Here is a 16,836-nt window from a genome sequence, read left to right as displayed (position 1 = left end):
CAAGGGCTTACAACACACCAAGTATAGTCATACAAAAGGAAATACCACCTTCAGTTTTGTGATCAGGAGTCTGCTTAGGCTTTGTGAGGTAACATCTGTTATTTTAATTGCTTGCTTTAAATGCTATAATGCCTGGAAAGAGTTCCTTAATTTTTATTGTCCCATTACTTGCTATTTTATGTAATACAACAAATTTGCTTAAAAACTGTATCATAATGGAAATGCATGTGTGGGAGGAGGGCCATTGACTTAAAATGAAAGGATTCATAATTTGCTAAAGCATAATACATCATGTAAGTCCTTTGCAAATAATACAGATCTCTTGTGATCAGTTCAGTCAGCTGAGGAAACAGTCTCCAAATAAATGTTCCTCTTTCTTCAGGGCCTTAAAACAGATGGTACAATTCTTTATTTAAAATTTGCAGGAGTCATAGATTTGGATGTAGTCATAGTTAAATATGCCTTAACAAAACATACAAATGGATTTCTCACATTCTCTCTCCATCTGTCTGTATGTCTCTGCTTGCTTCTTTTCCCCTGCGCAATAGTAAATACAACCTCTAAAAGCCCAGGAGAGTAAAATTATATTTCTTCTATGACTTTTAAATCACAAGTGTACAGTAAGCTTAGATTTTATTTAGTGGAACTGAAGAAATGGCATTTGTATTATTTTCATTACTTCTCTTTCTTTTGCTCTTTTTAAACGAAAGAAATACCCTTTTCTTACTTTAAATCCACGTCTCTCTCAAGCATTTTCCTGTTAAACATTCAGGGGTGTCTTGCTATACCCAAGGCTGCCATCAGTTCACTATTACTGTTGTTTACTCAAGGACAGCCCAAAACACTTTCCACTGCCTACAGTTACCATACAGGAGGTGAAAATATTAATGCTACTGTACAAATAATTAGTTAGATTTCATCTGCAATAATACGTAAAATTATGACCAGCTCAATTAAAATTGGCATGGAACAGGTGCACAGAAAAGCTGATTTGTCTTAGAAGAGACTGAAAAGGTTGGCTTGATTAGCCTATCAAAACAGACTGACAGAAGATATGCTCTCTGTTTATAAACACATACAGAGTGTGGATAAATGCATCATTATCAAGGGCTAGAGAGCAAGGTTGGCACAAGAACAAATGAGTTCAAATTTCCCATAAATAAACTGAGGGCAAAAGTTAATAAAAGTTTTCTAATTACCAGATCATCAGAGTCTAGAAAAACTCCGTCTTTGAGGAAAGAATGAAAAAAAAAAAAAAAAAAAAAAAAAAAACCAAAAAAACAAAACCCACAAAATCTTTTAAAGAACAGTTTATGAGAAAAGATTCCATTCAAAGGCTGCTTTCAGATAAACACATGCTTTTCCTAGGAGAGTGCTGGTCCTTGGCCAATGCGTTCATCTTCTTCCACTGCATTTCAGCCCAATGCCATGAAGAAGAGCATAGAGCATAATTATGTTTTAAGCTTGAGCAGTTAGATCAGGTCCTAAAATCACAGCTCATTTCCAGGAGTTCACATAATTCTACATTTTAATATGGATAGTTGATTAATAATAGTATTAGAGATTCATTTGAACCCTTACATTTTCCAATGATGATGGCAGGTCAGGTGTGAAATACCACCCGCTTTGGTACAGGTCAGCAACCAAGCTGCCAGCTCTTTTTTTTCAGACAGATGAGAGCCACTGAACAGACAGACTTAGCCCTGCTTTCTCCAAACTCGATTTTTTTTCTCTGTGAAAGCTAAAAATTGATTTCTCCTTGTCCTATCGGTTTTCTCTTTTTCACCATCCTCCCCAAAACCTGAGAAACCTAAGGCAAGTATAATGGAGCAAATGATTATGCAGTTCAGGATCTCAGTTCATTTGTTTTGGAGCTGCCTTTAGTTACATCTTTCCATCAACTATTCCTCTTTTGAAGAGTGCTGAGAAATTCTGGAAGGGCATAGCACAAGTATGCTATGGCATGGGCAATGGCAGCCCAGAGGCCTCAAGGGGGTCTGCAGTGTGGCCACCCTTTCCCACTCTGCCCCTTACTTACTGCTGTTGGCTTTTGGGGGAGGAAGAAACACTTTCCAAGTTGTCCTGAAGGATGTCATGAAGACACGGCATGCACAGGAAAATAAAGGATGTCCAGTATATGATAAATACTGGAATCATCATCTTGGGCCAAAGTTGAGGTGTTTCCATAAGAAAAGACATTGCTGCCTTTGGTGCTTGTTATAGGACCATGTGAATAAATTCTTTCCCTCCATGTCTCTCAGCACTGGTGCAGTTGCTTTATGATGCATAGGAAGTCTCTGCCTAGGCTGCTTCTCTTGAAATAACAAGACAAAGCTGAACAGCAGTGCACATAAGGTGTCCAGTATATAGTCTTTCTTCACACTGGAGTCTCTGGCTGATAATGTCAAGGTGACCCTCTATCAGTTCACTTTTCCTAATTCATCTGTGAAGAGCTATTAATTTAAAATAACATTTCTTTCCTGATTTATTTGCCAACTCAGATGAAATATACATCTAAGTTTATCCTTGTTCCATTTGAAATAGGACAACCTCCCCTTTATTTCAAGTTCACACCAACAAAAGAAAGGTTTGGAACTATATATTGAATTTCTGATTTTTCAAAGAAAACCCCATATAACCTAGCCTGTATTTATACAGGTGTCAACTCAGTTCAACTTGGCCAATTTTGTAAATTTTTTTTGACATTTGGTGCTTGTATAACAGATCATCTGCCATCCTTGTATCATTATACTGTATCCTTCTTTGAAGTGCAAATGAAAATTGTTTCCTCTCATACAATAGTTGCTTTATATAGTTTTCTTAAGTCAGATCCAAAATTCCAGAATGAGAGATGATATTGGAGAGTCATTATATAAAAGACTTGTCACTCAGTCAATGCCAAGTATTAAAAAAAATTACAAAGAGCTATATAGCAAATTACTAAAGTTGAATTTGAGTAGTGTTGCTTTGTTGTTACCCTAAAATCTGAATTTATGATATAATCAGTGGAATTCACAGCATTTAAAATAATAGCTGTCATTAATCTACTGATGTATATAACTCCATGGCAACCATACAAAAATCTCTTTGGTGTTTGGATTTTGTTATTAGTTCACAGGTGATACATAAAAATATGAAGTGGTAACCTAATGGTTAAAATGATAACACATTAATTAAAATGCACCGAAAAAAATGCTGAATACATAAAAAATAAACACATTTTTGAGGAAGAAAAGATAAATATTTGAGCAGCTGAAAGTCAAAATCTCTTTTGAGGTATTATTTAACAATATAACAGGGCCATGCAGGTATCAAAATTACATTATTAGGAAGGGTGTAATAGTATTGCTGTTACATTTTGGGCACTGTGTATAATGAAACCAGGCAAACTTTTTTTAAATCCCCTGAGAAAGGATATAGTTTTAAATCAACATAAGAAGCTTCTGGAGCTTTCCTTTCTGATTATATTGAAAATATTATTAAAAAACTTACATGCATTTTACTAAAACAGCATTTATTTCTTTTTTACCGTCCAGCTAGCAAAATGATACAGACTAAATGAAAAGATGGCATCTTAAGCTGAGATAAACCATTTTCTGTGGTACATAAAGAATTAATTGACCAGAAATGCGAGATATTACACTGGACATAGATGATTCCATGTGTTATTTTTGTTTGCAGAAAAAAAAATCTATATTTCATAAGAACATTAATAACAGATGAATTCAGAAACTATGACAATCTGTGAAGAAGAATAAAGTACTTTTGCTGTAGTTAAAAGATCAGAAGTTAAAAGTTACATCTCGTGTATTTTTCTTCCAAAATTTAAAGGAAAAAAACAAACACCAGTATGTCTGAAGAAGTTGCTTCAAAATAATTAAAGAATCTTAACTGAAGCTCAAAAAAAAGCCAAAAATCACTCGAATAGTTGCCTCAACATTTAAAGAGCTGCTTTTTCAAAAAGCTGTGCTTCCTTTTCACAAATAAGATTCTGTAGTTCAAGTCTGTCTCCTGGTTTCTCTTAAGTTCATGATTATGGGTATAGATCAGGAAGCTAGAGGCAAAAAAAAAAAGATGATGGCATTAGTTACTGGTACAACAGTGCAGATGTGCTGTATCCTTTAAAAAATGAAAAAAAAAATAAAAAAAAAGGAAAATACACAAGTAAGAATCAGAAATATTCGATAAGCTGTGGCTATATGCCAGGGTATGTTAAATGCAGACTGCTAATAGGAGCTCCTCAAGCACCTCCTTTACTGTGGGGGTACTCACAAATTTAAATGTCTGGAAAGTTTGGGACATCAGCTTCTGTAATTCAGACAGATTATGGACAAACAGTTCAGCATGATTAACAGATTCTAGTAAAAAAAATGATCAACTATGTAAATTATTTCTTCTGCTTTAAAGAAAAACACAGACACAGAATTGCCTTGAAAGACACCAGCTTGACCTTATTTGAGTCATCAGGAAAAGCCTGTGTTTAACTAAAGTTCATGATCTTTTACGAATGTGGAGTCAGTTGCTGTTGCTTGTGAGCACGTGCTCCTCTGCTCTGTGTTCCCTGGGGGCTTCATCATTCAATGGTGTTAAACACCATGTTCCCAAACTGCAGGAATTTATACTATGTAAAGAACTGTTTTTCTATTTTTTCTAACATGCCTTAAAGATAATATTTAAGCTTAACATTTCATGTATTGATGTATTTACTTAGGTGGTGGGTTGTTTTTTTTTTTTCTTTAAAGTGTGTGTCCATAGAGCTGAGTGTTCAGCTGTAAGCCTTAATAGGTACCCCATGGAGTAAAAAGTTGGTTTTAAATGGGTCTTGCTATAAACAAGCATATACCTAGAATGCTCTAATGCATAGGGTGGTTTTTTGCACTTTTGTAAATGATGTTTGCTAATTTGCACAGTGTTTATAGGTTCTTGGTTTTCTGTTTCCAGGATATTAACATTTAAGGCCTGAATAGGTATGTACCTTCACAGCTCCTAATACTACACTTAGAAATACATCATGGTATGACTTCCTACTGATTTACACTTTATCTGCCAAGGATGCTGTGAAACAACTTTAAGTAAAACATCAAAGGTAAAAAGAGAAGGAGAGAAAACCCAAAATGAAACAACTAAACCCAGTTACATCTACAAAGATTCTGTGAGGTTTGGGCACAGTACCTTTTAAACTTTTGTAAATGTTGTAAGGGCAGTATGTCAGTTGTTTTCATAAGCATGCACAAGTTCTTTTTGAGGCTATGGCAGAGCTCGACAATAGCTGCATAGCAATCACAGGCCTCTTGGTCCTCTCAGTTTATTTTTTGTTTATAATTCAATTATAATATTTCTGTATTTATACTTTATGCATGTTTTCTCCCTTGCCTTATTTTGCAGGAAATAAATGATGTGGATGTGCAGGAGCTGGTGAGAAGGTCAATTGGAAGGTTAACAATTATTCGTCAGACATTTCCAGTCCCCCAAAACATAAGCCAGCGCTGCTTCCGTGGCAACCACAGAATATCTTCATCACTGTGTGATCCGAAGGACCCTTTCTCCCAAAGCATGGAGGTAGTTTATATACCAGTCTATTCCCACCAGGGATCTCTCTTTCTGCATGAGTTCGAGGTTTTTCCACAGGGGCTTTGTGTAATTTAACATTTACTTTTCATGTCCTCTCTGATACGTAGTTTAATGGGTCATGGTTTGACAGGAAGGTACTGGGGCATTGGGTGAGTATGGCTGATGAACAAGTTGCCCACTCCACAGCAATTGAGAAAAAAGTTTAAAAAAAGCCGCCTGATCTCCAGGCAGTGGGGTAGTTGTTTTGTTACCCTGCTAAAATTTTTTTGTCATCTCACTGAGCAGACTTTTCTCCCCGTAGCCAATGTCCCCCGACTTGCCATGCTTCTCTAAGCCCTAAATGTGTTGTCAGTAGGAAAACCTTCCTGGGAGGCACCTGCATCACCTGTTTCAAATGTCTTGGTGTACACATCTAAATCTATGCCTGTGTTCCAAAGAGGCCTCATTTTCTTAACTGGTTGTTAATTACAAATCACAATTAAACTGTAAGATCCTTCCTACTACATGAAATCAGCAACAGGATCATGGTCACTGTCTCCTGACTTCACATAGTTTTTCCATGAGCAAGTCCTCTATCTCTCTTGTGTGTCTGCTTAGGCATCATCATGACAAAGCACCAGCAAATCAAGAGTGTGAAATGGGCTTAAGATGTCAATGTTAATTTAGGGTTTTTTTCCGTGGTCATTTATGAAGTTTTGGAAAGACGACTGCATTGGCAGTGGTGCAGGAGGAGCACATCTGACAGCAGCAAAGAGCAGTTGCCTTGCATTACTGAAAGAGTGAGAGAAAGCAATGGGCGAGAAACAGGGAGGTGTTGAAGTGCATCCTTGCTTAAAATGAAAATATGTAAGGAGGAAAAAAAGGAGAAGTGTGGCCTGTCTTGCCCTGTTTCAGATCAGTTGTAAGAGTCGTCTTCTCACTTATTGTTCACAAAGCAGCCAGTAAGCAACTATTGATGACATGGAAAACTGGCCATAGTACAGTGTATGGTGATCCTATTAGAGTTCCTAAAATAAACAAGGCTGTGTAAGGTCAATAGATGCGTAGAATATCTCTAGAGGCTACTTAGGAACTCTGAAAATTCTTTAGGTCGCACTGTCCTGTTATGGCAGCATGGTCCTCGTGGGAACTTTGGTAGTCTACAGATAATGCATAAAAACTGAGGGTGTGATTATGTGCAGCTGCTAGAGATTTCAAAGAGCAATTTTAATGAACAAAGATACTAACTGCAGCAAGGTGGAAAACCAGAATTGTGTATCAATGGGAAGCTTCATGTTCTGATTTAGTTTTCTTTTCTGCTTCACTTCCATTTGATTTCCATTTCAATAATGAACTGTCTCTAGGAAAAAGAAAAGTTCCAGATATCAAAGTTTTTTCTCTACAAATTGAAAAATTTGATTTAATATGTTAGATTGAATCTTAAAACTTAACCTGTGCTTCTTGATCAACCTATATAGCTTGGAGAGCTGTAATATTCCTATTGAAAGCTTTCATAATGTTTTGGTTCAAAGGAATGATGGAAGCTTGACTGGTTTAAATGTTCTGCACAGTTGAGTTGCTTTTTTTATGCTTTCCCTGAGATGGCTGCACTTTATTAGTAGCTGAATGAGACAACACTAAAAAATGAAAGGAAGAACTACTCTGATACAGCTTCCCTTGTGTCTTCGTACGATGCACAGACCTTCGAGTAGCTTTGGGGTTTGTTCACTGCTTCTTTGTTCTCCCCAATAATATTACAAATTAACTTCTATTCCAGTGGGGAGTTGGAACAGTTTATAAATTAAATTTTCTAATGGTTTGTTGGTTTTTTTAATGCCATTGAAGTGTGACTAATCAGAAATATGCTTTGGAAATTATAGGGGTGGATTTCTTGATTTATTTTTTCTGAATTACTCCCCCTAAAGTCTGTGTGAATATTATTTTTTTTCAGCACCTTTATTAAAACACTGAAAAATATTTTGGTGAAGATCTCTCATTGTGTCTCTGAGATTGTCCTGGTTAAAACAACAACTGTAAATTTATGTCATTTTGTAGTCAGGGAGTTAAAAACTGGATTCATGGAAGTATTTAGTGCCACAATCCTTTTGTCTAAAAATTATGTACAGTAGTCTAGGTATATGTAAAATAACCCAGATTAATCACTCATACTTAATCTGATTGCTAAATACCTTTCTTCTACACTCTGGAACAAAAAATCATATCTGAATTTTGAATTTTGTCAACAGGAGGTTATGCAGGTGGTAATGCCATTAGTTTGAGAGACTTGGAATAAATAAAGGATCAGTAATAGATACCAAGCAATGCATTAAATGTCCCAGTAAATTTAATTGGGAAATTAATAAAGTTTAAAGCTACTTTAAATTACAGCCCCACTCCATACATCAGGACAGTTACTAACAAAGCATGCTTCTGGTAGTGACAAGGAAGGGTGATTTTGAAATGCAGAAATTAATCGGTGTGTCTTTATCATTGCATTATAAGTGATTGATTTCTGTAAATGTTAAGCTGAACTATTAGTGAAGGAATAACAATTCTTAATAACTGCTGAACTCTGTACTCCTGAGCCCTGTTAATATTTGATGAAGGCCCAGCTATATTACTCTTAGATAAGTGAGCGCATCCTTTCTCATGAACTGTTACAGTAGTCTTCTATTCTGATGGTAATAGGTTACAGATGCTACCTTGAAAGCAATGTCATTTTGTTGGGAAATGATGACTTGGCATCTGTAGCCCTTCATGTACCAATTTAGTCTCATTAGTGACCTTATTGTCTCTGCTCTCTAAAGGCTGGGGTTTTTTCCCTTTGGCAAAGGCTTACGTGAGATAAACTTGCCTTGCAGAATAATAATAATTCTTTCTCTCCACCTCAAACAAATGTCCCTGTGGTGCCGACTTCTTTGGGAAAATACAGCTTTAGCAGAAATTCTTTGAATTCTTTGTAGGTTTATAATACACAGACAAATCATCCAAGTTATTTTAAAAATGCTTGATTAATCTCAACCCAGGTCATCAATCCATGCTTTTAATCCTGTTATGCACAGTGATGCCTGATCTGTGCATCCATGGAAAGTAAATTAGTTCCTTGGTGAATATTGCAACAGAAATATTCACAGGCACTGACTTCATGGGAAAATCTTGAGTAAGAATAAAGAAGCATCTTCCAGAAAGAGGGAATGAAGAATCACTGACATTAAATAAATTAAAAAAAAAAAAAAAGGAAAGAACAATAATGATCAGAAGTTCTGTGTTTGTGCTACTAACAATGTAGAGTTGTAAAGGCACTAGAGGATCCCTGGCAGTTTGTCAGGAGGGAAAGGAGCAGAGTATTAGATCTCCTTCAACAAAATGTGGAAGGTAAAATGCCCCAGGAAGCTCTGGCAAGGTAAGGAGAAAGATGACCTCTTTCCTAGATGCTAGGTAGGGAAGGAGGCTGTCACAAAACCTTCATGTGAGAACTGTACACAGCAGATTGTGGATGACAGGCAAAGTCAGCATAAAGGTGGAATTTACATGAGAAAATAAAAACATTAAAAATAGGTTATATGGAAAGGAGTAATTAGGCAGGAAGGGGGCGGGGGGGGGTTAATTTTTTTTTTATGGTGATGCGTGGATTTGCCAATGAGTGTTTCAGATCTTCAGCATTATTATCCTTCTTTGGATACACCCCCTCCCAATAGCTGCAGGACTTTCCCAGTCTCTGGATATTTTTAAGAGGCAGAATAGAGGCATTCTCCACAAAGTTGGCATACTATTCTATTGTAAGCTTCCTTCTCCTTTTAAGGTTTTGAAAAAACCATCTGTATGAAGAAACCCTTACACAGAGCAGTCAACACATTCCACAAATCTGGGAAATGTCTTTTGGCTTCTCCATGACTGACAGAGGAAAAAAAAAACCAGCAACCTTGCCTCAGTTGGCAAACTGCTGCTGGCTAATTGTTTTCAGGCGCTAGCAATGCTCTGCAGCCCCCTTCATAGTGCAGCTGAGGAAACTGAGTTTCCCTGAATAACTTCTGGCCCCGTGGCTTCAAATAACCAATAGGTTATCTAAAAATAATATACTTAAACATTCCTTCTCATTTCTGAACATTGCTTCTCTTCCCAAGAACCTCTCTTTCGGAGAGCTGTGGTTTCTCTTTATGACACTGTTAGTAACTTAAATGTTCCTGCTGTGTGAGGACAGAAGTGACTGAAATAAAACTATATTGTAAATTACTCATTTCAGAAGTGTTAATGAATTCTGAGCTTCTGTTCTTTTACATAAAATTGTATCTGTCATATCTGACTTGGTACTGTGTTCATTTAAAAGTGCATGTATAGAAATGGTGCATGGCTAAGTGGAACTGACACACAAGTCATTTCTTAAGTTCAACTATTCTCTTTGATACCATACTGGAACTTCCTCACACTGTATGTATGTAACTATGTTCACAGTGAAACATAATACATATTTACTCAGTAAGACTTTTGTCCTGCAAGGAATTAACGGGCGTTGCCAAATACTCTGAGAGGAAACACTGTAAGTTGCGGAATTGACATGCAGCTGTGCACTGAGGAAAATTTCATTGGGTCACGTTTCATTTGAGAAATTGCCTCAATCAGAATTGACTGCAAAAATCAGGAACAAAACCAACTATGAAATGATTTATTTAAAATTTTCTGAGTTTCTGTTTTTCAAAAGCACAAAACAGTGTTGAAGACAATTTGATGTTGTCCAAGTATCTGGTGACTGAAAAATTGAAAGTTTTAGGCAACTGGTTAGAAATAAAAGAAAGCCTGCCTGTTCACATTCACAAGTAGCACTTTAAATCCTACAAATGGAGCTGTGCCAGCTATTGGGCTGCCTGTACTTCACATGTGTGTAGTTTGTTGCTGCAAATCGCTTGTAGTGTGACAGCCCCTAGCTGAAGCTTTTACCAGACCCAAAGATATGACTTTTTGACTCTTACAGTGTCTTCTTAATACCAAATAAATCATTTAATTACCAGAGAATTTTAGGTGAGACAAAACAAATGATAAATTCTGGCTGCTGGCAAGAAGCCACAAATAATAACATTAATACTCCTAATGTCGTTGCAGATTTCAAACCTGTATATATATGACACTGTCCTCCTGTTGGCGAATGCCTTTCATAAGAAGCTGGAGGACAGGAAGTGGCACAGCATGGCCAGCCTCACCTGCATCAGGAAGAACTCAAAGCCCTGGCAAGGAGGACGATCAATGTTGGAAACCATCAAGAAGGTACCCTTCCCCTGTCTTTCCTCGTCTTTGATTTCTAAAATACTTGCATTAGGCAGTATTTCCTTCTGAGTTGCATACTAATCTTGCCAGTACCAGCAGTGTCTTTTCAAAGCAATATTTTAATATACTTACAGTTTCTGAATGAAAATAGTCTTCAACTGTTTTAGGCTTTTCCCCATGTCATAAAGAGCGTATTTGAAATCAAGTCAATGAGTTTGTTTACCAAAATTACCAGACTAGTGGAATTTCCAAGTATGAAAAATATTCTACTGAAAAAGTTTCACAGGTTAAGAGGTAAAGCAGATAAATTTACAATTTTATTTGTAAAAGAAGAAAAAAAAGGTTGCATAATTACACCTGGGTAATGTTCTATGGAATTTGCTGTTGGACTGGTATTGACATTAATATAATGAAATAACAGAAATGAGGGCAAGGAAAAGCCTAACTTATCCAGTCCATATGCTAGCATTGCAGGACTGTTCCATATAACAGTCCCTACAGTGCTTTATCAAATGGTAAGTTCTCGCTACTTCCCTGTGATTATTATTTCATACCTAAATCACGTTCATGACAAAGCTGCTTTTCCTGTTCTTCAGTCTTAAAGATATTTTTTCTTAGTTATTCCCTTTCCTCATGATGTTTACAGCCTCCATACACTTAGAGACAATTATCACAGCCTTCTAGGTCAGTATTTAGTCAAAATATGCATAGGTTGGTAGTTTACCCATCCCTGTAAGTTATTCAGTTCATCTCCTTCTGTTACTGATGTCTTTCATAAAACTGCCTTCTCATTTCTCTGCATATAATGCCTGGTAATGTATACTTACATTTAAAGTTCTCAGTGCCTACATTGTAAATACATAAAAACTCAGGACAGTAAAAAAACCAAAAAAAAAAACCAAAAAAAACCACTGCTATATTTGCTATATTTATGTCTTTCATTAAAAGGACATAAAAATACTTTAAAATATGATGTTGTCTCATGAAGTTGTCATTCTTCTTTGGGCCTTTAACTACACCAGAAATGATGGTGAAGCGAAATGTAAGGCTCTTTTGAACACTGCTTATTTTTTCCCCAGTCCTGGGTCAGTCTGCATTAGCTCCAAAATAACAGTTCAAGGCTTTTGGTGGTGGTCTCCAGTTTCCATTCTAATATTTGGAAGTCATGAGGCTGCAAGGATAATCCAGGGCACATTTCTTATTTCAGGAGCAGGATATGGCTTTGAGGGACTCTAAACTGTATTGCTCTGAGCCTATCAGAGCAATTTCAAATTGACATTTGTCAGTCCCATGTATTTTAAGCTGTCTTTCAGGCAAGGGTAGTTCTGGTGCTTTTATTCTCAACTTGCATTTTGTAAATACTATTGCAGACTTTTTTATTATTAAACTAAAAGCTGTTTCTACTTACTCCAAATCAAGTAGAATGCCTGAGCCACAAGAGTCAAAATACCCACTTCCACTTTAGAATTAGAATTTACTATTTGAGTTGGAGTTTCAGGCAAAGTCTAGTAGCCCTACTAGCATCTCTAAATTTAGAAGTACTCCACCATGGAAAGGGCTGCTGACTTTTGCATTACTATTATTTTATTGCTTGCATTGTTTTTGGATGTGCTACTGATCCTTTTCTCCTACATAAACACCTTTTATGCTATTTCTTACCACTATCTCATGTCTTTGCATCTCAGACTTTATTCCATTCTTTGCCACGTCATCCTAGCTATTCAGTTTAACTTCTTCCAATTCTCACAATCCTAAAATGATGTGATATAATAAAACAAACTCCTCCTGCGACCTTTCACAGAAGAGCTGCACTGTGTTGAAGATCAATTTTTGTAGCTTTTAACCCTGAAACACAAAGAGAAATGGTAGGGAGAAATATGAAGGCAATCAAGAAGGCAGGAGTAAGTGGAAATTTCAGGGCTGTGGTTAGAAGTTTGATTAAATTTTGATTAAAATGCCAAGGAATTTCCTGACATGTGCAGCTAACCAGACTTGCATCCTGTTGCTTTTGGGTTTCTCTGCTATTTGAATGAGATGGCTTTGATGCAAAGCCATTTCATTGCTGTAAATTGAATAATCCAGATACTCCTTATACTGCATTTTGCTGACAGAGATCAATTCCTAGAAGTAACATGCTAAAATTGAAAGTCAAAATTTCATCCAAAATGAAATACAGAAATTCCCTCTGTGTGTGTATGTACCATGTCAGTCCCTAGGCAGAGGAATGCTAAAGACTGCAGCTGAGAGTTGCAATTGCACAAGAAAAAGGAATTCCGTTTTATTTTTCTGGTGTGGTGTAGTTTCTGTTTCACCAAAGTACTTATGTAGAAGAATGTCAGGATCACAGCTGTGTACTTTTGAAATTAAAAAGTTGAGATTGATTTTCATTATTTTTGTTTTGTTATATATAAAACAAGATGATTGACAAATATCTGATGAGGCATCAGAAAACAATAAAATATAAAAGTAATAAAAGGAATTTCATCTCTCTTTTTCAGAATACTTCAATTTTTCACCTTTTTTTTCCTTTAAACATCTTTTCTCTCCTGTCATCTTGGAACTTCCTCTAAAATTGAATGAAATAAAAAGCTTTTCTCAAGCATACCAGTTTTCCCTAATTTTGAAACAAATCAGTAAAAAGTTACCTTGGTATTTCAATAGTTTCTGAATAAAAGGTTCTCCATTTTTGTTTTGAAATCAACACTGTTTCAAAGTTGTAGTGTATAATGGAATATCACAAGAATATATAGTTCAAGCTGAAGATACCTTCTGATGTTTCTTAAATGCTCCTGAAAAAAGAATTTCCATCCTCTGCACAATTTTAACTCTACCTTCATAATGACCAGTATTGCAAAGCTGGACTCACCATCTTGTCCCAGATTGTCCCTCGCCTCAGTGTATTGTTGCATTGTAGACAACAGGGGGGAAGAGTTAAGGAAAAGATGCTTAATTACAGCCTGTCTGCCATAGAAAAGGACTAGCAGCTGAAGTAGCTGTTCTGGCAGCAGCAAAGTGGAAGTGATGTTGCCATCTACTGCTGCACACAAGTGAACTCTTGCTGCTACAAAAGCAGGAAAAACTAGTTCTAGAGGAAGCTTTTCTAGAAGAAAATTATCTTCTAGAATCAGAAATCAAGAAACAGGAATAGCTGGCAGTGTTTTAGCTGCAGAGGGAATCTCTCTTCGATTTCTGGAGGGGAAAACAAGAAAAAAGATGGGAAATCTCTATAAAGCTACACACTGAAGAAGATAAGAGAAAGGGATGCTGATGTTCTACCTGCAGCAGCACTTGTTAAAAATAGGAGCACTCTGATGGTAAACAGACTAATTTCTTTATGATTAATGAGCTAATAGGGAAAAGCAGGGAATGAGGGGGTTTCAAACATTTATTGAAATGACAGAATAGCTGTCTGAATCATTCCCTATTGTCATTGTTTACTTTTCACTGTTGAACATTTGATTCCTGCATTGCTATTTCTACAAACCAAAGGCTGGTTTTTCTGTGTGAATGCAACTGATTGGACAAAGCCTGAAAAACCATTTTAATACCACTACAATTATCAAAATCTGATATCTGTTTCTACTCAATATGGAACTGAATAAATAGTTAAATTAATCAGGAAATACAATACTTCTAATGAATTTTGACAGCTCTAGCAATTAGTTTTAAGTTCACTTCTGTAGCAGGAACTATCCCCAAACACATGCTCACTTGTTTATTTCTCAGTAAAGCTATTTCACAGTAAGAAAAATAAATATTAGTAGAATATAATTCTACTGTTGGAAAAATCAATCTTCCTGAATAGCTGGAAAGTAAATGTAAGTAGGTTAATATAGAGGATCAACTCAGAAAAATTATATCAAGTTACTGCATATACCTTTTCTCACACTTACCTATCTTTGCCCAGTCACATTTGTTTAGTTCAGTGACAAACAGCAAATTTTTAGTGCTATCAGCAACATAGAGCCTATTCCTTTGCAGAAAACAAGCTGTACCATGTGCTGTTCCATGAGTCATAGGTGGAATTATCAACTAGTTCTAGTCTCAGAAATGGCAGTGATGTTCAGTGGTTACGTGCAAAAAAGGCACCAAATTATTTTTTCAGGTAGTAAATTAGACTCTTCATTAGCAGCTAAAAACAGTGTGTTGAGTTGAAAACTCAACAACATTTTCAATATCAGATTTTTTCAAGAATAAAATATGAAACTCCTGTGCAATGCTTATAGCGCTTTTTTTCTGCCTGCCTCATAGCTTTTTCCTTAATTGCAAAATAGCTAGTTTCTGAGCATAACCATATTTTTTGGAGAAAAGAAGTAATTTTGAACAGGAACTGTGAGAGCAAGTACAATATTTTGTAACAGATGACTGGCAAGCTGACATTCCCAAGTGTGAGATCCTGACTGCTAGGTAAATAGTGCTTTCTTGAGGGGCTTACAGTATAGTAGGGCCTAAGCATATATAAACTGTAGTTTATTTTGCTTGTCTAGACAGGACTCAAGTAGGCTTTAACTATATTATTAGGTTTCATAACAGCCCTGCAAGGCCCAGAGCGTTGATCAGAAATGTTTTGTCCTAAGAAGTGACATTTCTCTCTTCAGTTTCAAATGTGTCAGGAAATTGCATGGTTGCAGCTCAACCTTAGAGAAATTTGAGAGAGTAGGGAATAACTGTGTCTTCATTTTTCCCCAAATAGTGTTGCTTCTGTAAGTTAAGTGGAAGGAAAATTTCTTTGACTTTTACCCATTATCATAATTAACACTAAAATAACTCGGAAAAATCTCATCAGGAAGTTATTGCATCTGTAGCTGTCATACAGGTGGCCATTTCCTCCGTGATCTCCTTCCACTCTGCATTCACAGAGGGATAAAACATGTGTCATAAATCAAGTATGTGTTTTAGAGGGATTCACATGGTGAAAAATTATGCAGAAAAACTGGAGGACTGAAACTTCTAGCCAAATGCTGTCCCATTCCCTCAGCCCTAAGCAATACAACAGCCTCACGTAAGCCTTGTAAAACGACTGTGTGGGACAATGAGGACGAGTAGAGAGCAATAACAGGATTGCATGGCCCGCAGGTCCAGCAAAGTACGTCCCGTGTAGGGAGGAAGCATCAGGACTTCCAAGAAGTTTCCGATCAGATTTAGTATTTTTACTGGTATTATAGTTAATGCACTTTTTTGTCTTTCGGCCTCTGCCCTTTCCAATCCAGGAGCATTCCCATCTAATCTGAGCTCTTATTACACTATGTGCAGATGTACACAGTCTAGGAAAGAAATCTTTAAAGTTGGACTTGATGATCTTAAAGGTCTTTTCGAACCTAAATGATTCTATGTGAAATTTTTGGAACATGATAAAATTGCCAAAATAGATGACTGAGAGAAATTGTTCTTATGGTTACCACTGGATTCCAGAAATATAAAAATAATCAACAAAACCAGTTTTTATCTTGCCCCACCAGTTGCAGCCATTTAAAAATCAAGGTAAATAGATCTACACAACAGTTTTGGATAGGGATTCAATTCCAAAATATGGTGGGTAAGTCTGTTAACCTGTACTATATGTTAGGGGCCATGTATATCCAAGGAATCCTGTGTTTTCTTAAAAAGTGGATTTCATTACTTCAAATGTAACTGAGGCGAAATAAAAAAGTGATCTTTTTTTAATCATATTTGCTCAAATAAAGACAAAGTTTATAAAAAAAAATTTAAAAGTTGACTAAAATTTTAAATTGTTGTTTCAAGCATCAAAAAATTACTTACATTTTAAACCTGATTCTTAGTCTCCCATAAATTATTGTCCCTTTAATTTTCCATATTGAAATTTCCCAATTTAAAACTGCTTTGTAACAAAATAAGAAAAAAGGAAAATGCTTTCTGCTGTACAAAGCATCTCTGTTAACAGATTTTAATTTTTGTTGGTTGAGTATTTCCTTTCTTTTACCATTTTTTTCCAGTTTTCCCCTTCCTTTTTCCATACCTTGCTTGTGGCTCAGTTGAAATCATGGTGCAGCTCAGGTGGTCTGTAAC

At 36.2% G+C, this 16,836-nt stretch overlaps 1 protein-coding gene across 1 annotated transcript in view; it reads left to right on the top strand.

The window, feature by feature from the left end:
* The window catches only part of GRID2 (glutamate ionotropic receptor delta type subunit 2), a 730,680-nt gene that overhangs the window by 493,315 nt on the left and 220,529 nt on the right, over window positions 1–16,836 (top strand). The window contains exons 6-7 of the mRNA XM_027812082.2: window positions 5,386–5,559; window positions 10,648–10,809. Coding sequence (XP_027667883.2) covers window positions 5,386–5,559; window positions 10,648–10,809 — 336 coding nt within the window. The remainder of the gene's footprint in view (window positions 1–5,385; window positions 5,560–10,647; window positions 10,810–16,836) is intronic.

The sequence above is a fragment of the Falco cherrug genome, chromosome 1 (assembly GCF_023634085.1).
Source record: "Falco cherrug isolate bFalChe1 chromosome 1, bFalChe1.pri, whole genome shotgun sequence".
Taxonomy (NCBI): Eukaryota; Metazoa; Chordata; class Aves; order Falconiformes; family Falconidae; genus Falco; species Falco cherrug.
The sequence above is the reverse complement of the archived record's forward strand: the minus strand, read 5'-3'. Positions and strand labels throughout refer to the sequence as shown.